Source organism: Lissotriton vulgaris, chromosome 5, assembly GCF_964263255.1.
Source record: "Lissotriton vulgaris chromosome 5, aLisVul1.2, whole genome shotgun sequence".
NCBI lineage: Eukaryota > Metazoa > Chordata > Amphibia > Caudata > Salamandridae > Lissotriton > Lissotriton vulgaris.
The window spans coordinates 828,700,953-828,722,566 of record NC_141693.1 but is presented as its reverse complement, the minus strand read 5'-3'; the positions used below and the strand labels follow the sequence as shown (position 1 = coordinate 828,722,566).

Here is a 21,614-nt window from a genome sequence, read left to right as displayed (position 1 = left end):
CAAAAGTACCACTTATATGTGCATATCAGTTGCCCACTAGACCTTTCTTAGATTCTGTATTGAAAAAAGTGCGTCGACGCGTTTCGGTGCAAGGAACACAAAGATACTGTAGCACCTTCCTCAGGACTTGCCGTTTCTTTAGGGGTCACCGGCTTCAAAGAATATTGCTTGACACCCTTTCGTGAGGGTTTAGGGCAGGGCACCACTTATGGTGTGGTATGTTGATTCTAGTCTTGGCTTCAGAGGATGGGTTACCGGTCTTCCTAAATGGGAGCATAGGTTGTATTCTTAATATCTTTGTTTCCTGAGGACCATCCCTATCATCTAAGCGTCAAATTGATTTACCTTTTTCATGTAAAAGAGGGAGCGGTGATGGGAGGCCTCTTCTCTTCCTTGTTTATCAGTAAAAGCACCTCAACTTTCCTTATGCCAGCTGTTTGAGATTCTTTAAACCACTATCTGGCAAGTGGAAGACTTCTCCAATCTTTGTTTGGTTAGCGGGGGAACTTCCAGATTCCTCGGTTAGTGACCGTATTTATCTCAAAGCGTTAAAAACACATCTTGAACGGGCATGTATCAGCGCAGTATCGTGCTTGAACTGGATATGTTCGTTATGCAGCGCGGATCCTGCCTCTGCCTCGTTCTTTCTCCCCCGACAGGGTTGTCACTGCAACTTCATCCAGCTGTTCCCCGGCAACAACACCTCCTCCTCCGACATCACCTGGAGCCTTGCCCTGCTAAACTTCTACCTTCTCAGAGATTTTTTGTTGTTGTCAAAATTCTTCTAAGTCGGAAGATAAGTGCCATCCTGGCCCAATCCACTTTTTATCCAATGCGCGCTCCATTGTGGTCGGCAATATTTTTGTGAATGACCCATGTTGTGCAAGTAGATGTCCGCGGTTGGCGCTTTGATTTTTGACGTGTTATTTTTTACTTAAACTAAATAAATTCATAACTCCGGTAGAACTGATTGGATTTTTGTTGTTTTAGTGTCAAATATTTATTAAAGTGTATTCTTTCTTTCTAAATTGGAGTGGAATTTAACTTGTGTTGTGTTTTCACTTTATTCCTGTTTGTGAGGTGCATACATACTTTACACATTGTCCCTCAGTTAAACCTGACCGCTTTTGTGCCAAGCTAACAGAGGGTTCACACAGATTATTTAGTCACTTTTGTGGTTCACCTTGGCAGTGACTGTGGCTGTTACGTGGCAAGGGTTAACACCCCAGTTAACCAACTACCCAATGTCTCACGTATGGCTAATAAGAAAAGTTTACAACTACTTGATATTTCCTGTTGCTGATCTGTTCAAGAAGTTGTACTTCATTGAGAATGCCAATTAATCACTACCTCTTGCATTGTTACTTAAAGCAAAATCTAGTATTGTCTGTTGAAGCTATTATTTTCATATGTTGCTTTCTTCACTGCTTACTTCATTTTTTCCATCCCATAGAGGTGTTTTTCTGGATACCATTCTTCCTCGTGGAGTAGACAGCAGTATCAGGCCAACTATTGGTCAACGGATACGCCTTAGTGCAGGAGACATTGCTCAGGCAAAGAAATTATATAAATGCCCAGGTAAGTGCTTGTTTTATACTCATATTGTTGATTGTAGACCCTTTGGGGCCAGTCTTTGTACACTGTTTAAGTACAGTGCGATGATCAAAAACATATATCTTCTCACCACATTTGCCAGTTAATGGAAGTGGGCAAACACTTATGAGCTTTTTAGTTTGTAACTCCATATTGCAACCTTTTTTTGGTAAATATTTGTACTGAATTGTAATGAATAGATATGTCTTGCCTATACGAATAACTTCAAGAGGCATGTTGTCCAGCTATCATCACATTCCTTTCAATCCAAATTTAACAAGTCTGAGCTGAGGGTGCGTTGTTACAGAAATAAACCTAATACAGGCAAATAGCTCCCCGTCCATTCCTCAGGGGCTAGTCGATTTTCACCCTGGTCTAATAAGCCCGCCTCAATCATTTTGCAGGACCATGGAGTAGATTTAGGACATTGCATGTCGTGTCTGGGGGCCCTTAGTACTCTGTATTCCTAGAACCTAGGGTCAACCTGTCTGCCTGTATTGTCGTACATTAGCTCTCCTGCTGATAAAGCAGGAATTTGCTCGCTGTCAGTTCATATGCCTCCTGAGAATCTGTGGATGGAATCACATCCACTTCCCACCAGAAGTCCTATGTTTTGAGATTTCCAGTGCAGTTTATTTTTTAAAGCCCTCCATCTCCCGTAGATCCCTGATGTGCCAGATTACAACATCAGCTTTAAGGTTAGAACCCAAAAGGAAAAGCTTTCAAACCTCTGAAACCTGTCTTCATATTCTGATTAAGGCTATTGCAACTAAAGATTATTCACCAGTCAAGCAGTGTGGCCATGAGCTTGATGAGACGGTCAGTTACCAACACAATATGCTTTGAAAATACCCAGGCAAGTAAGCAAACAATTTGCATCTGGACCAGGCACAGAAAAGCTGACCAGCTCCATTTCCTCTTAGAGGTGAAGCGTGCCACAAGATCCCCTGAAAGTATGATAGCAAAGAGGGCAATGCAAGCATTGATATGTTGAAATACAGCAGGTTAATAACTGTCATGGGAATTAACTCGAAAAAAGGCACCATCCTACCGACAACTTTGGAGAGACCGTAATTCCTAATAAACTGCACTTTCAACTAGAAAGCAACGCAAAAAGTGTCATTAATAAATGTAAGTGGATATAAATGATGGAGAATAAATGTGTAACATTGTGTTAGTTTAATGAATAAGCCAGGCCTGAGCAACTGTAATAGTGGACACATCGGAATGTCAAAGGTATACGTGCTATTAACCCAGTCATGTAGTTGTCCTGATTTCTCCATCCTAACAATGTGCTCAGTGATGAAATTAATTCAGCAAGGTATGGACAGCAGACTCGCCTGTTCCAGAGGCTGCTAATGGTGATGGCAGCTACTGTATTGGGATCTTTTTGTACAACACAAAGGAAAAGGTAACCACTATGTAATTACGGGTCCAAGAGAAAGAGGAAAAACAGAAAATATAAGGAAAACCTCATGTCAGACCTATATTACTTTCTGATATACATGTGCAAGACAAATCCCCACTATCAGTGTCATACACCAGGATTAATTCCCAAAAATATTTTTTATTTGTATGTATTTTTTATATATAACATTTTTCTTTTTTATTATGTAGGTCTTTAGTTTGCTGCTATTCTTCCTTCATAAATGTTCATTATTTACAAATACATATATTAGTTGTACAGATAAACAAACAAATACCAGTACACAGATGCAATGCTTCTAACTTCTTTGTGTGTGATGATTCTACATCATTCAAACATTTTGTGACAACAAAATGCCTTTGCATAGATACAGAGCATTTCAATTTCTTTATCTGCAACTGTTAAAAGAACAAAGAGGCCTGTGATAAAACCTTAAAATCAATATACATATAAGTATTTCACAAATAACCCCACGCTCAACCATCAAATCTTCATTCTCACCTATCAAATCATCTCACCCATACTACCATTCATACACCAGAAAATTCCAATTATGTCAGGGATCCTAGAAATATTAGAGACAAACAAAAAATCTTTCATCTATGCTGTGAATAGATCTCATCATATTCCATTGGTGTGTATGTCTCTATCAAGGATTCCCTACATATCTAATTGTGGTCAATGCACGTTTCGGTGGAAAGTTAATTCAACCACCATCATCAGGACCAAATTAGATCACATAAATCTCAAAAGTGGACGGGGTTATCTGTAAAGTATTAACACAGAGCAGTGGTTTTAAAATACACTGTATATGGGGACTGTCACAATTTGGGCAAAACATAATTTTTATTATTTGTATATACAGACTATAACTGCAACCCGTTCTATTGTAGCAAACATAAGCGACCATAGTCGTGCCCCCCAGTTAGGGGCCCATTTGTGTGCAAAACATGTATCCCACATGTAGGCATTCAGCCTCATGCCATGCAACCATGTGAAGATGGATCAAGGAGTAACCAAAGGTGGAAGTAATTTAAGAGAAAGTATCCTCCAACAAGAATCCAATCTTGATATATTCTATAGATTTGAGTGAAATATAGTGACAATAGAGGCGTGCATTATCATTAAAGGATTTTTTGCACCTTGATCTGGCCAAAACGTGTATCTTTTTGGGGTTTTGACTTTATTCTTTGTGATTGGCGGGACAAAGCCACAAGTCGTATAAGGACCTTGTATCATTTATTCCACCATGTGCTGTGCTATTTCTTTCTCTAAAGAAATGGTCAAAATAAATGTCATGTCCATATCCTGTCATAGAACATCTTTTTTTTATTTTTTTTATTTTTGGTATTTTATGTAGAACAATAAACAAGTTCACAGTTCATAAGACAAGCAGCAGCATGAAAGTTACTTATAATCATTGCATCATGGTGGGTACAACGTACATGTATCATATTCAGCATAGTCGACAGGTTAAACTTCCGCTAGCATTTGACACAACAAATTTCATTGGTGGCCATCTTCATTAACATGCGGCCTTCTCCCTCCACGCAGTATAGTTCGTAAAACGCCACACAGGCCCCAATAACATTTACACATTTCTGGTTCACAGTTGCAAAGTAATTCTCCTATAGTCTCTGCCCAGCCTCAGCCTGACCAACCCTTACAGCGGCGCTCAGTGCCCCAGGACACGCCTGTCCCTCTAATGTCGCTCCCTGTTGCAATAAATATGTCTGTAGGGGGCCCCATATATCCCTGGGTCTCGTGGACAGTGGTAGGGTTTCTGCATGTATTTAACCCTGGTCTTGACAATATATCATATCACTCATCCATTCTTTAAATTTAGGGGCGCGCCCTCTCCCCTACCTACAGGCTACTCTCCGCTTGACTAGTAATAATGAGACATCCATAAACTTACGGCCAGCTTTCGGGATTTGTGCAGTGTACCCCAACAGATACAGCAATGGGTCACCAGTTAGGTTCATGTCCAGCATTACTTCCAATGCATTGTGCACCTCCTCCCAGTATTTCGACACCTGCGGACATTCCCAGGCGAGATGTAGGAACCCAGCCCCGGATCGACCACATCTTTCACAACGGTCGTTATCAGTTAACTTATATTTGTATTTGCGCTGCGGGGTATAATATAACCTATGTAAATACTTATATTGTATGATCTTGAAGCGGCAACTGGCCATCATGCAGCCCGTAATGCTACAGCAGTACTCCTACTGGTCATCTGTTATTTCATTCCCTAGGTCTTCATTCCAGCGACCCCTAGCCGTACTCATGATTGTGGGTGTGTTGTTGCGGAGGCTTGCATAAATCCTGGACACCATATGGGCACCGTCAGAGCTATTTACCACAACATTCAATGGTTCGAGACTGTCTGGTTCTCTCGGGTAATTCGGAAGGAGTGTTTTCATGCTTTCCCCCAACCTTACGTAATAAAACACCTCAAGTGGACTGGGATCATGGTCTCCAAAAAACCCCTCCCGGGTGCGGAATTCATTAGCTATAAACATATCCCCCCAAGATGTTATATGCAATATCTTACACAATTTCTGGAATCCTGACTCTTGCAATATTACTATCTCCGGATGATATGTGAGAGGCATTCTCGGTGCATACAGCATTGGAGCCTGTACTTTACGCTGCACCATCTGCCACACGTCCATAGTGCAGGATACTGTGGTCGGGGGCAGGTCAAGAACCGCCGAAGGTCTATACACCACTACATTTAGGGGAATGGGGTGTGCTATCCAGTCTTCCACTGCAATCTGAGGCATATACCGAGTGGGCCGCACCCAATGATATAAATAGTGAGCCTGTGCACTAATGTAGTATGCCTCAAAATCCGGCACGTCAAATCCCCCTTTATCATACGGTTGCGTTAAAACCGTCCATTTCAGCCTATACTGCCGCCCCTCCCCCACACTTATCTAATTAATTCCGAACGTAATGTCTTAAAGAAAAAAGCACCTGGATGGTAAGGGATATTAAGAAAATAAAATAGGAAACAAGGCAGTATTATCATTTTGATCGAAGACACCCTGCCGCCCATGGATAGTGGCAGTGCGATCCATCTCGTAATGACATCCTCCAATTTCGTTATGGCCGTCCCGTAGTTAAGTCTCAACGTTTCTTCCCTATCCTTCGAGATCTAGATCCCCAAATAGCACAAGTCACCCCCGCACCATTCCAGAGGGAAGTCCAGGGCAAATTCCCGCACCACTGACGTCAATAGGAAGAATTGTGACTTCCCACAATTAATTGCGACTCCAGAAAGTCTACCAAACGTAATGAATTCCCGTAAAAGGGCATTCAGATTGTGTTCAGGGTCAGAAACATATAACGTGACGTCATCAGCATAGAGAGATATGGGGAGATGACGTTGGAAGCATGTAAAAGCACTCCCCTGATGTAACTGTCTTATCCGACATGCTAGTGGCTCAATCGCAATGGCGAACAAGAGGGGGGAGAGTGGACAACCCTGCCGGGTATCCCTAGTAATGTTGATAGCATCCAAAAGGCAGCCATTTGCTAGTACTCTCGCCGTCTGTGCAGTATATAGCAGCTTCACCCATGATATGAATAGGGCAGGAAACCCAATTTTCTGCAGCATAATAAATAAGTATCCCCACTCCACCGAGTCAAATGCCTTGGACGCATCCAGGAACTCCGCTGCAAGAGGAAGTTCCGGTGCTACCGTCTGTATGAGGGAGAATAGTGTTCGCAAGTTATGAGACGTCGCTCTCGTCGGGACGAATCCCGACTGATCAGGAAGAATTAGTTTGGTCATAAGCAGGGACAGTCTCGTAGCCAAAACTTTAGCTAGAATTTTCACATCACAATTGATGAGAGAAAGGGGCCTGTAAGAATCATAATGTGCAGGGTCCTTTTCCGGCTTCAACAGGGACGTGAATACGACCTCTCTCATAGATTGGAGCAGCACCGCCACCTCAAGAGAGTCTTCAAAAATCTCCTTCAGCACAGGCGCCATGATGTCAATGTAACACTTGTAAAATTTGGCGTTAATGCCGTCGGAACCCGGTGCCTTGCCATTTCCCAGGGACATTATGGTATCCCTGATTTCGTCCATTTCAAACGGCGTACTCAGGAATGTTCTATGCACGTCACTTAACCAACACAAAGCCAGGTCCCCTAGGAATTCGTCCAAATCTACCTCGCCTGTGGCTTTCGATGTGTATAACTCCGCATAGTGCTCCCGCAGCGTCACTAGTATCTGGTCACTATCTCGCGATTGACAAGCTCCAATATGATATTGCTACCTCTTTCAAGCCGCACAACTTCGGCCAACGCTTTCCCTGGTCGCTCACCTTCAGTATAGCGTTGAGCAACCCAATGTTTTCCTCTAAATTTGGCATCTCTCTGCGCCTCTTCTTCATATTCCGTTAGTTTCGCGCGGAACTGCTGATGTATTGCTCTATTATCCTGACCTGTCATCTGCCTCTCTAGTGCTTGCATCTCCTTTTCCAGTTTAGTGAGAGTACGTCTAATGTCACAGAGAACCCCAAAACGTTTAGTCATACACCATCCTCGTACTGTAACTTTAAAGGCTTCCCAGATCGTTTCCACACTTTCCACCGATTACTTATTACGGGGAAAGAATTCCTTTATGTCTCCCCTCGATTCCTCTCGGAATACTAAATCTAGCAACGCCATAGGTTGCAGGAGCCACGATCTCGTAGGGCGGACGCAGCCAGGGAGCTTCAGGGAGACCAGTACAGGGCAATGGTCAGACTGGGTTCTAGCAAGGTGCCGGACATCACCACCCCCAGGGCCAAATCTGCAGATAAGAAGCAATAGTCAAGAATCGTCCATTTGCCATTGTAGGACGTGAAATGTGTGCCTTCTCGCTCAGTGGGGTGTGCGTCTCTCCAACTGTCTACAAGGTGTCCTTCCTCTATAATGCCCCCCAATGTCTCACGCATCCTGGGGTGGTATTGCATATGACCATCAGTCCTGTCTATGGATGGCACCAGGGCCATATTAAAATCTCCTTCCAGACAATCCTATGGGTTCTTACCTCTACTATTCTGCCCCACAACATCGTGAAGAACCCAGGGTCATCCGTATTCGGTGCATAACAATTGACAATTGTAACAGAGTCCCTCCCCAGCCCCCCCATATGATAACAAAGCGTCCATCCTTGTCAATCTGTTGACACTGTAGTGTGAAGGGGACTGAACGTCGTACTAGTATAGCAGTGCCCCTAGCATAAGAAGAGTAATTGGAAAACGCCCTGGTGCCCACCCATCGCCTGGCAAAGGTGGGATTAGTGTGTGGGGCAATATGAGTCTCCTGCAACAATACTATGCTAACGTTGTGCCTATCTAAATAGGCTAGTAACTGCCTGCACTTTCGAGGGTCCTTGAGGCCTCTAATATTCCATGATAGAATCGTGCATTTATCAATGACAGTCTCACCCATCAGGACGATACCTTAGACATGTGTCATATACCCACGATCGCTGACATATTGTCTCGAACCTTCTCATACTACCGCTGCTACATCCCGTGAACTGTGTGGCCATCGTCAACAAGAGAACTGGTCCCATCCCCTCTCTCCTCCTCCCCTTGCCATCCCACCCCCGTATATGCTCCAAAAACTGCTGCTTCTGCGATTTCCTCAACCCACCCCCCAACTACCCTCAGTCATGCCATCCGTCCCCCACCCACCTCCGCCCGTGCCCCCCTCCGACAATCATGAAACGGGCAATATCCTCCCAATTCCCCTCCCCCTACCCACCCACTGAAGCGATCCCAACTTGCCAGATGAATCTCCCTCCCCCCACCCCACCCATTCAACAACCAACATAACATTAAGGTTAGGCTCCACATGGGGAAACTACCACAGGGGAAACGCCTCAGAGAGGCGCACGACCACCGAACCTCCCGAGCCCCGAACCCCATGCCACCTCTGGGCTCTGAGTCGAGGAGGGACGGTGGGGCCTGGAATACGTTACCACTGGAAAACCACAGTTTACCACTTGCAGCCGGGTGTGTATCATCCCCAAATCAGTCGATCCCTGGCAGGGTACGGGTGTCCAAGTGCACATACAGACCATATCAGTAATACTAGTTCACAGGTCCACATAATCAGTCATTATCTCCCTCATCCGGAATATGTGCATTCTGATCCTCATCACGCTCATCCACTCCTCTTTGCGCCCTCTTCCATTGTCGCAGAAAGTCCTCCACGTGCTGCGGATTCGTGAAAAAATGTTGCTTGGCTTGGTGTGTGATGCGCAGTTTCGCAGGATACAGCAACGCATAGTCAATCTTGGATGCTCGCAATTTCTTCTTCACCTCCAGGAATTTCCGACGATCCTCCTGGACCAGGGGGTTAAAGTCGGGATAGATCTAGTACTTTACCCCTTCGTACACCAGTTTCTGTTTCATGCGTGCAGCCCGCATTGCCACGTCGCGGTCCCTATAGTTCAATAAGCGTGCGATGATCGGCCTAGGAGCTGTCCTGGCTTTGGTCGGGGTCCCAGGGACCTGTTTGCACGTTCAACTATAAATTGAGCCGAGAAGGCCTAAGCTCCTATAGCGGCTTGTAGAAGTTTCTCAATGTAATCCTCTATTCGTCCCGTGTTGGTAAATTCGGGAACATTGACCACACGTATGTTATTTCGTCTACTACGGGCTTCCAAATCTTTGTTTTTTGCTGCAATAGTCTGAACTATGTTTTCCATCCGTGCCAGCTCGTTGCTTGTCCGGCAGTGGCATCATCCGAGTCCGAAATTCTTCTTCCCGCCTCTGTCAGCCGTTCATGATGAAGATCGACTTTATGCACCAAGGCATCCATTCTGGATGTCATTCTGTCTACTTTATCGACAACCGTGGCAAAGCCCTGTCGCATTTCTTGTAGGATTTGATGCAGGTCACTGTCCGCCGACGTCCCACCCTTCTGTGCCGTATCTGAGCTTTGGGAGGCCGCCACAGGATTCCCTGGTTTGTGTCCTTTTTTTTGCGTCTCAAAACTCAATCTCGACTGACGGGTATCAAGCTTCCCCATGGCGTCAGCGAGCAGATTCTATTATCCTCTGAAGTCCACTCGCACCAAGATAGTTCTCATTCAAAGCCTCAGCGTTTACTCCCTGCCGGGGCAGCCGCGATAGTCCTGCGACCTGTGCGTTGCCTCTAGCCGCCAACCGCCCAGGTCTACACGCCTCGTGTCAAGCCTCGGCTTTTCCTGGCTCTGGTCGCCGCTCTCCGCCCACTCCGGCACTCCAGCGCCCGTCTCGGGAAGAGTGCTCGTCGTGTTTCTCAGGCTAGGAGCGTCCGAGCGCGCTCAAACTTTCTCCGAGTCTGGGGCCAGGTATTAGTAGTCCATAAAATTTGTGGGTTCCGCGGTGTCACCAATTAGGAACGATTAATGTAGGATTAAAGGCGGCCATTCCGTTCATGCGCCCTCTAGCGCCCCCCTGTCGTAGAACATCCTTTCCTATGACATCTGTGTAGAAACTCCTACCCTGTTATAAGATACAGGTTGTTAGACTACAGCTGTTTTCTGATGTTCTAGTGCTGATCTACGTATAGCAGCATATTTCCATTCAGTCAGCCCTCATAAGTTGATTAAGCAAGAGAAAGGAATGGACCATTTCATGAAGACCTTAAGAGGTATGGACAAAGCTAATAATACGTGACTCTCTGGTGTGTCGTATTTATGAAAGATTACACAAAACCTCAAATCTCATATGATGTCTATGCATTCAATCAGTGCAAGTATAATTTACCTTGTCTATGGTCATAAAGCTCTAATGCATAATAGTAGGACCATGATGTTAATACTACCATGCTCTTTCCGCTCTAAAGTATCAGCAAGATACCAGTGCCTGATTGGTAATATTACAAGGACTGCAATTCTGTGAAAAAAGGTGAAATCCGCAGTGTTACCACTTGCGCTTATTCTCCCTCGTTTTACAAACACGTTTATTTATTTATTTATTTATAGCCTTATAAAGCGCCTGATTCAATTCCCAATAAGGGATATCTCCGAACCCGGTGGAAATTAATATTATGACCTGTATAGAATCAATGTTTTTAAAACGAGATCGCTCATAGATATAGAAAAATTATTATATATAACTACAATTAGCTGCTGCATTCACTTTGCCTTAGGAAGGATTACCCGGTCTTATCATATCGGTAAGCAAGTATTGACCCAATGTATTCTCTCATACATGGCACGTCTTGACGGCTTTTTCCCATATGTCCCGTATATTTAAGACTTACTTTCTTATTTATGGCGCCTGCACACAGTACTAGATCCCTTGCTCGCAAGAACAAAATTACATCGAATCACATAGTTAGACGTGCAATCACAGCTGAGGTAGAGGGGCATCATATATGAGAGCCATATTGTAATGGTTATGATTATGCACGAGCCGTATTCGTGCGTATGCTGACGCACATGTTACTACCAACTCACAGAATTAAATAAAAACAATGTAGCAGCTTGCAGTCAAGATAAAATTGTAATGAGACTTTTTTAACCCTGGAAAGTGATTACAACATTTTTGCCGATATTATGAAACATATATATAACTCAATCTGTTGTTTACAGGATTGTTAGTACACGTCTATTCTCTGCAATAAGTTATGATATACTCAGAGACTGCTAGGCTTTAGTCTATTCTCTGGAAAAAATGATTATTTGGTCAGAGACTGCTAGACTTGTATTCATCTTTCACCTTTTATAATATATTCAATTTTAATGTATCATCGGTTAGAAATTTTATGATATATTGTCTTTTTTAAAAATTGCTTATTTATGATCACTATTTTGGCACTTTTTCATATCTATCCTGCCTATGATAATTCTTTCATGTATTGTGTTTTTCTAAGTATTAATTGTGTGCTTAAGTCTAATATGACGTTGTAAATTTAATTGTTTTTTATTACATGTATGTTTGTCTGCTTTTATGAGTAATACTCGAAATAAAGCACTTTGAAACTGAAACTGAAACTGAAACTGAAACATATTTACGTATGGTTTGAGTCCAAACACAGAATATCAATATCTATGTCTGTAAAACCACAAAGTAGCAATAGTGCAAATATGCATGTTCCTGTACGTAGTATTAGTATTCATATAATTTGGTAAATTCTATATTCTCCATACCATACCTTCTTAGTTGAGGAATATGGCCAAAGCCTGTGTCCTGTTTACCTATATGCCTATGACAGGTGACATTACTCCAATGTGCAGACTCTCTTATTTAAAATGTGTAAAATGATATTAGTTGGTGTCAGAGTATCATTCCCCTGTAGGTGTTCTGTTATATAAGGATGTATATGCTATAAATTCAAACACTGGGACATCCTCTTTTTTTCTTGACAACAGTTGATACTAAGCCTAGCATCATGAAAGTAAGACTGAAAGCTAAAAACATGGATACTAGAGGTAGGAGGTCTTAAAGTCACTATCCATAAGATTTCCTCCTTGAGTCCTTTACGGACTGTGTCAAGAGTACAAATACAATAGATTTCTCTTTCTTTTCTGGTTTTCTCTATATCTTTGCCAAGTTTATGTCTGACACATTCCAAAATTAGACATTTCAGCTCATTTTCTCTGATTACAGTCCAGGCTGTGTCTCACTATTGGCACTTGTAACTTTTGTGTCCTTATGGCTGACTTGTGTTCTGAAAAACATGTGTGAAATTCTCTGCCTGTTTCACCTATATATCCCAACCCACACGGGCAGAGGATAAGGTAGACTATGTTGGTGCTTCTACAGTTCCTCATACTCAAAGCTTTCCTGATTTACCTCCATAGGTCTATAGTTTTGTTGTAATAGCAGAGTCACATGCATGGCAATGGCCACACCTGTGATTTCCTTGGACCGGGGCAGTCTGTCTATTGTCGTTTGTCCATTGTCCTCCTCCGGTTTAAATCTGCTATGTACTAGATTATCCCTAAAATAAGGGTTCCTCCTGTATGCCACAATAGGTTTCTGAAGTTGACTCTCTTCTTTGTTCTTTGGAGATGTCCCCCCTAATGTTGACTCCTGAATGGGGGCCTACCGATCTTGGTGCTCCTCCTGCCCCAAAATCCCTTGTTAAGAACTTAGGCATTTGTCTGGATGAGGCCCTTACTCTGAAGGAACATGCTGCTCAGACAGCTGACTCCTGTTTCCATACTCTGGGCTTATTACGCCGAGTGTTTCCCTTTCTCCCGATTCAACTCATAAGACTCTGACTCAGGCACTTATATTAAGCCGTCTGGACTACTGCAAAGGCCTGCTGGTCACTGCTAATTAGTCTTCGCTTAGCAGACTGCAGGTAGTCCATAACACTGCAGCGCACTTGGTCCTCAACACCGCGTCCGGGACTGCCTCCCGCCCTCTCCTTTGTCACATCCACTGGCTTCCAATACGCAAACGGGTTAAGTTCAAAGTCTGCTGCACCATCCATAAGGCTTTATTCAATCTCGGTCCCGCCTATCTTTCAAAGAAATTTACACCTTACCTGCCTATTAGGTCCCTTCGCACGGGATCTTAGTCTCTCCTTGTGGTTCCTTGAGTCAGGAAAGCTAGACTGGGTGGGAAGGCTCTCTCCCACCTTGGCTCCCTCTATTGGAGTAAGCTCCCTCTGCACCTGAGTCACTGTCCCGATCACCTACAATTCAGAAAGCAGCTTAAGCCTACCCTTTTCTGTTTCTGATTTTGAAGTAGAAGCTCTACTTTCCTGTCGCCCGTCAAAAGCGCAGAGATACCCCTTTGGGGTTCGATTCAGGAGCTAAATAAATAAATACGTCTTTGTAACGTTTTCCTTTGCTAAGCTATGCACCATCTGCAAATACAAGTATGGAGATCTTAATGTTCTCTATTATGGGGTCAAAATGGCATATAGTCTTGCTGTATAAGATACACTGGTGTGCCACCATTACTCTGATAGCAGCAGAATTCTCTTATTACAATAACTTTGGTCAAATTAATAACCACAAACTTAATTTCGACATTATCCCAGGTATGCCACATAATAATTATGTTAATGGCATCAAATGTAGTTCTAGATTCAGAAAACGCTGGTTAGTCTTTTCACTGTTGGCATGTAGGGCTTTCAATAACAGTAAATAATAGTTTAAATACTCATCTGAAGACAGTTGTTTGGCTCTGTATTTGTCTTTGGCCAGTCACAGACACATATTTTAGTTCCCTGACAGACATTAGGAAATTTCAGTTAGTAAACACAGTGCATAGAGGATTAAAGCAGGTAACCATGCATTGTGCTTCAATGCTACCTTCATTTGTTCTGGTGATACATGAAACCAAGAGGTGGACTACTGAGTGCTTTGTAACTATTTTACATGACTGACTATTGGTATTGTATAAAAGAACAAGAGTTTAAAACCTCGATATTGAAGAGATTGAATACCTGAGGTTTTATGAACGTAATGAAAAATTATACACCACGTAATTCTCATTATGGCCGAAGCAATCTTTCTGCAAATTAGCACATTCTGGTGGCATGGTTCTCTACAACAACGGACAATTAGATCCTAATGATATTTATTTCTATTTAACTATCTATACATGTATAACCATCGAATATGATCTGATTTGGCCATCGAAAAGGGGCTTGTAAATGCTCCCAAAACGCGGAGATGCCAATATAGAACAATAGTAGATATTGCCTATCTCGCTTTGTTTATATCACATGTTTATTTTGAGAGACTTATGTTGAAAAATCGTATTTCCTCGAAGCACAGCACAGTTTACAAAGAGCATTGATTTGAATTAGAATACTTTTCGGATAAAATAAAGGACAGTGGATGTTTGCAGTTTCGTGGCTACAACGTTGACTGCATGATTTTGGATTTATCATCATTGATTTATAGTATTTCACATGATGTTCATAATTATCACATATTAACTTGCTGCATAATTTGGTCCACCGCGCCCCATATTCGGAATATCACTTGTAACGGTAAAGCTCTGCGGAGTGCTTTGGGGGGGCTGTCTCTGTGATGATGCAACTGATTATTAACACTGAATCATGAGATATTTTCCATATTTCTGGGTTTCCTGAGAACTATGGAGTTTATACTACTTTATTTCCTGCAAAAAAAGCACCCAAACACGTGCTATCTATATATCCATGTAAATTGTTCAGAAAACAATCCACTTCAAACGTCATCAACACATTGCAATCCCTATTATGAAGCTCCCTGAAGTACTGAGCCACTAGATACATCAATATTTCTTACAGCTTTTAAAAAAACGTTATTTACCCTTTTTGTAACAGACCAAACAGATACATCACTTGACTTCCGGGACATTGGGAGTGTCACGGAACATATGTTAAGTTTTGTTATGTTATTTTTATATAGCGCAAATCACCAACCGGTCTCTAAGCGCTTCTAGAGAGTGAACAAGTCACTAGAGCAGAAATAATTGGCAGCAGCGGCTGCGGAGATTACGCAGTTGTTAGTGCCTCTCTGAAAAGGAAGGTCTTTAAGAGCTTCCTACAGATGAGCAAGACCGGTTCCTTTCGCAGGTACTCCGCAGATCATCCCAGGCCTGCAGGAGGAGGACAGAAAACGCTCTACCCCTTTGGGTTTAGTGCTGTACCTGGGTGGGACTAGCCTACATACAATTGAGTCACAGATAACAAACACTGAAAGTCACCATAAATAGTACATACATAACACCCATGTCTGTTTGGAGTGGTGGTAAATATTAAAGTTCGAGGGCCTGGCTGACACCCAAGGTAGCTGGATCTTTAGGAAGATGGCTCTTGCGATCCTAGGGCTAGATGTATCAACATACCCTTTTGCGATTTCCAAATAGCGATTTTTAAGGAATCGCTATTTGAGAATTGCAAAATGGCATGTATGTAGAAATTCGCTATTTTTTAGCGATTTCTTTATATTCCTTATTTGCAATTAGCAAATTGCTAATCGCAAATAAGGAATAATTTCCTATTCATTTCTATGGGCCAGGAGGCCCATAGGAATGAATGTGAAATTATTCTCAATTAGCGATTCGCAATATGCTAATCGCAAATTGAGAATAATTTCAAGGGTGCAGGGGTGCTCCAGAACACCCTGTTGCACCCATAAAAATGACATGTGTGTGCAAATGGCGCACATACATGCCCTAAGGGCATGTACGAGCATCACATGGCACCTTTACAAGTTGCATCAAGTGCATTTGTAAAAGAATTCGCAAATTACCACCAACTACAAGTTGGTGGTAATTTGCGATTTATTAGCCAAAATCCACTAAAATGAAATGTTTCATACATGACATTTAAGAAATCGCAATTTACAATTTCTTAAATGCTTGCGCAATGTTAAGGAATTGCAAAATTTGCGATTACTTAATATTGCTAACTTTTTGCACGATACATCTCATTTCCCATTTTTCTTGTCGCAAACGCTGCTATTTTGCAAATCGCAGCGTTTGCGACAAGGAAAAAGCTTGATACATCTACCCCCTAGTGTCAGGAGGTAGTCTCTCAAAGGCTGATAGTTATCTTTTGGCCTGCAGCAGGGCAGTTGTAAAGTGGCACAGAGCTCACTGGTGGTGTCGCAGAAAATAAGGCTATTATGCCATGCCATTATTGTAGGCGGGTGTTTACTCCCACAGTGCAGGGCTATCTTGCGTTTGGCCTGAAGTAGTGCAAGGGATGAAAATCGATGTCATTTTTTTGTTTATATCCTGTACATAGCCCATTAGTGCTAGCAGTAGTTCAGGCACAAGTGTGATGTGTAACATTAATGCTATGCAGTCAAATATAGCTCTCGAATAGGGTGCAATACTGCTGCAAGTCTAAGTCAAGTGGGCAAAGTCTGCCTCAGTTGTCTGGCATTTCAAGCAAGTTGAGGATTGTGTGGGGTCCAAGTGTGCTAGTGCAGCCGGCTTGACATATGCCAGCCGCAGGAGCTTATAGTGTAATAATTTCTGGCGGTGATTGAAAGATACGTGACGTGTCTGCACGCAATAAGCATACCACATTTTATCAGTAAGTGGGTGTCCCCGGTCTGACTCCCGTCTATCTCTTAGTTTTGCATTGTGTGATGGTAAGAGATCCAAGCATGCATGGTATACTCATACCGCTCTTAAATACCTCTGGAAACTATGTACTGGGAATATCAAACGTCCTATATATTTCTTTGGGCATGAACACTTTATTACAAACTTAGCTTTGTCTGTATTATAGTTTAAACGCTCTTATTTTTTTGAAGGAGCTAGGAGAAAAAAGTTTCATACATGAACAAGACATTCCAACCGCACACATTTTAAATTAGTAATGGTTTACAAAACTAGGTGTTTGTTTCACCCAAAGCAAAACCTTTTTCATGTGCGTCACAGTTAATTGATCCCTAAGTGACCTTGCTCTTCTTCATGTCATCGGTTGTCTCCAGGTTAGTTCTTCCCCAGCGCTCTATTCTATTATAAGAGTGTCCCAATATTTACTTACACTATTATTAAATGGCCTGTATGCATTACTATCAACTGTATTGAACCTTTTTGCTCAGTCTGTTCCGGATTTCACTTGAACCGCAAATACTAAATCATCACAGGATTTACATATACTTTTTGTTATGCTAGACTAAGGATTCCTTCAGTATTACCTAATGCGTTAAATCCTAATACTATAATGATTGTTCTTTCTCAAATAACTTCTTTGATTTACAATTATTCTTTGCCCGTAAAAGTTCTCATATGGTAAACTACATCTGAGAGGTGGTGGATGACCGCTATTAACATGCAAAACATTAATTACTGTAGCGTTTTTCCTTCAAAGTGAAGTCTGAATTTTACCCTCCTCAGCCAAAAGTCTTCCATCTAGGTACTTTGTTTAAGTACTTGTAATACTTAAATGTAAATGCTAGTTGTTCAAGGCCTCCACTACTCCTGCTGCGTCATTTTCTGTACTCTGCCATATTATGAAAAGACAGACAATAAAGTTCAGGCAGATTATTGTACTTTGTGAGAACCTCTCTAATTCAGTGCCTCAGACCACCTGCTCCTCCCACCAGCCCATAAATAGCTCAGCTGGATACGAAGCAGGTGCTAATTGCAACATGTCATAGTTGTCTATATAAACTAGCTACCAAAATACATAAGCGTTTCTATAATACACCACTCCATCATCCTTAACCCCTTGTCTGCTGATGACGGAACCGCTTCGTCATCAGCTGCGGTGGCGCTGTGCTGATGACGGAGTGGATCCGTCATGGCCCGCTCGCTGCTCATGCGCGGCGCGAATTTCGCGCCTGCGCTGAGCGTTCTATTGAGCGGGGCGGGCCATGATGGAACCGCTCCGTCATAAGCACAGCGCCACCGACGCTGGTGACAGAGCGGTTCCGTCACCAGCATTTGGCCGCCGCGCGGCCGCCCAGCCCCCTTAGCACTGCGGCAGAATAGCCGCCGCAGTGAAGGGGTTAAGATCATCTCTTTATTCTTAACATGCCTAGAAGCTGCCAAACAATTTTGATCTTTAATACTCTATGCATTACAAATGTTAATGTTCCCATCTTATATCCAAGATTTTCCATTAAAAAAAAGTATTTAGTATCTGACATAGGAGGGAATACTATGGGATATATGGCAATAGAAAACTGTCAAGGTATGCCAAGGTATGTTCAAATCAACTATTTTTATCCAGAGATTACCGACCAGTAAGCAAAATCAGTTTGTTCCCTTAGACATTGGGTATAAAACAGAATTTTAAGATTCCTGTTCTTTAAATATTGGTAGCAAACAGTAAGTGGCAGCTATGTTGTTTTTAGCATACTTTGCCAGTGTTCTGAGTTAGGGCCTTAGATAAAGATAAGTAGTAGGGGTTGTATGATGAAACCACGCATGCCATTTCCTCGCATGCCTTTACAACATGGTCATTAAAATGCACATGTCTTTACCACTGAAATCTTTATGATACATATGCCTTTACCACGCATGCCTTTGCCCAGATAATGTAAGTATTTTACAGATCTGAATAAACCCTTTATATATAAATATAAAAATATAAAGACCTATCATGGGCTTTCATCGGGACAGGCATGCCTTCACGCAATACACCATACACGGACAAAAAGGAAGTCCTCATCCTCGGCTCCAACCCCTCAGCCTGGGACGACTCCTGGTGGCCGAGGGCACTGGGGGCAGCCCGACACCCACCAACCACACACGTAACCTAGGAATCATCCTCGACTCAACGCTCTCCATGACCAAGCAAGTCAACACCTTCTCCTCCTCCTGTTTCAACACCCTCTGCATGCTCCACAAAATCTACAGGTGGATCCCGACAGAAACAAGAACAGTCACCCAGGCCCTCATCAGTAGCAGACTCGACTACGGAAACGCCCTCTAAGCATGCAGCCACCACAGCTTGGAGATCACCACCTCCCCGGGCTTTATCCAAAATAATGCGTGGGGGGTTCCAGCACCAATGCATCCCCAGGGATGCCACCTCCCCAGGGCTCAAATACTGAAATGCAGGACGGCCACGTGGCCCCAACAGACCCATGGACTGTCACCTCCGAGGTTAAATCTAAAATAATGTGCGGGGGTCGGCAGCTCCCATGCAGCCCTAGGGGCTGCCTATTCCCTGGGACTCGAATACTGAAATGTGGGCACCATGTGGCCTGCCCCAGAGACTGCCACCTCCCTGGGGCTATATCTAAAATAATAAGCGGAAGGTCCAGCCCCCCACGCAGCCTAGTGTACCACCAACTTCATGGGGCTGGAAGACTGAAATGTGGAAAGCCACGCACCCCCGCAGCCTCGGGCACAACTTCCTTGGGTCTATATCTAAATTATTGTATGGCGGCTCCAGCCCCAGCGCAGCCCCAGGGACTCTCACCTCCCCGGGGCTATATCTAAAATAATATGTGGAGGGGTTCCAGCCCGCCAGACAGCCCTGGGGACCGCCACCTCCCCAGGGTTCGAATACTGAAATGTGGGGAGCCTTGCGACGCTCCTGCAGCCTCAGAGACCACCTCCTCTGGGCTATATCTAAAATAATGCATGAGGGTACCAGCCTCCCCATGCAGCCCTAGGGACTAGCACCTCCCCGGGGCTATATCTAAAATAATGCGTGGAGGAGCTCCAGACCCCCATGCTGCCCTGGGGACCGCTACCTTCCCAGGGCTATATCTAAAAATCAAGTTATGGTGGCGTTGTTGCGGACCCCCAGCCCCAGGGACCACCACCTCCCCTGGGCTATACTGAAGATGGGATGGGGGCCATGTGGCCCCCCTCCAGGAGCCCTATATGGCCCTGGGGACCGCCAGCCCCAGCAATGTTCGGGTATGCCAACCACAGGGACATTGCAGTTTGCCACCACTCTGCAAACATGCCGCTCAGTTGGGGGGATAAAGTCCCTTTGCCTCCAGAGGGAGCTTGGGGGGCAATACGCCCTTCTGGTACCTCCTGTTAGTCCTACACAGCAGAATTCCTAAGAGCTTGTCGGAGGCCCAGCCCCCTTTCTCCACCAGTCTGCAAACATGACTGCAAGGTAAAATACCTTAGAAACTCACTAAAAAATACAAAGATTGCAATGGTATTAGGAATTAGCATTTTAAAAAACCTTCGATATTCACTGAAGAACCAAATGTTTCAGGGACGTTATAGTTTGTGTCAGATTTTACTTGTACAAAACCAGAGAAATTCAGCCATTATAGTTACCTGAGTTAACTATTTCTCACGCCCCTGCAATGAACTGCTTATGACCTCACATATTATATCACTCATGACATGGTCAGTGACATCACTCATGACATCAGTGATGACATCATCCACAGCATCTCTTATGCACTCTCACACCCCTATAGAATCTTTAATACACCCACTCCACTCCCACACAACCATTTACAAACCCATTATTAGCCATACCAGTACTTGTACACCGACACACTGACTCATAGATCTACATACACATCCACTCGCTCAACCTTACTGTCACTCATACACCCATTCCCTCACTAATACAGATATTGACATATCCACTCATATACCCATAGAGGCACTCACATACTTAGTGAGTCAGACATAGAACTACTCACACACCTAGACGCTCACCCACACATTAATCACATAGCCACTTACTCAACCAAACAATTACACACACACCCACTTACTTACTCATACAAATAGTAACACATACACACTTACCTATACATTTAGTGACAGAAGCATGTACTCACGCATATAGCCCCTACTATTAACTCACTCACAGGCACAGTAACTCATATACCCTGTCACTCACCTATACTGTCTTTCACATACCCATTTACTCTCCATTACTAACACATGCACTCAATCACTGACACAGCTATACAGACAATCACTCACTCACTCATATAGCTTCTGAGACACCACACAGTACCCCATGCAGCCAATGACTCCTCTATACTGGCAGTAAAATGCCACCTCACCCACACACATAGACACCTAGACAACCATGGAGATAGTCAGACAATCAATCAATTAATCACCAATATAACCATTCATGTACCCACTAACACACTCATACACCCACTTAGGCATCAACTGACGGATACATAATTTACACAACCAGTCACTCACCTATACATTTACTGAGACACCTAA

The 21,614-nt window shown here is 43.4% G+C and overlaps 1 protein-coding gene across 1 annotated transcript in view; it reads left to right on the top strand.

Annotated features, from left to right (window-relative positions):
* Positions 1 to 21,614, top strand: part of TLL2 (tolloid like 2) — a 2,097,051-nt gene that overhangs the window by 1,211,153 nt on the left and 864,284 nt on the right. The window contains exon 8 of the mRNA XM_086922321.1: positions 1,454 to 1,578. Coding sequence (XP_086778447.1) covers positions 1,454 to 1,578 — 125 coding nt within the window. The remainder of the gene's footprint in view (positions 1 to 1,453; positions 1,579 to 21,614) is intronic.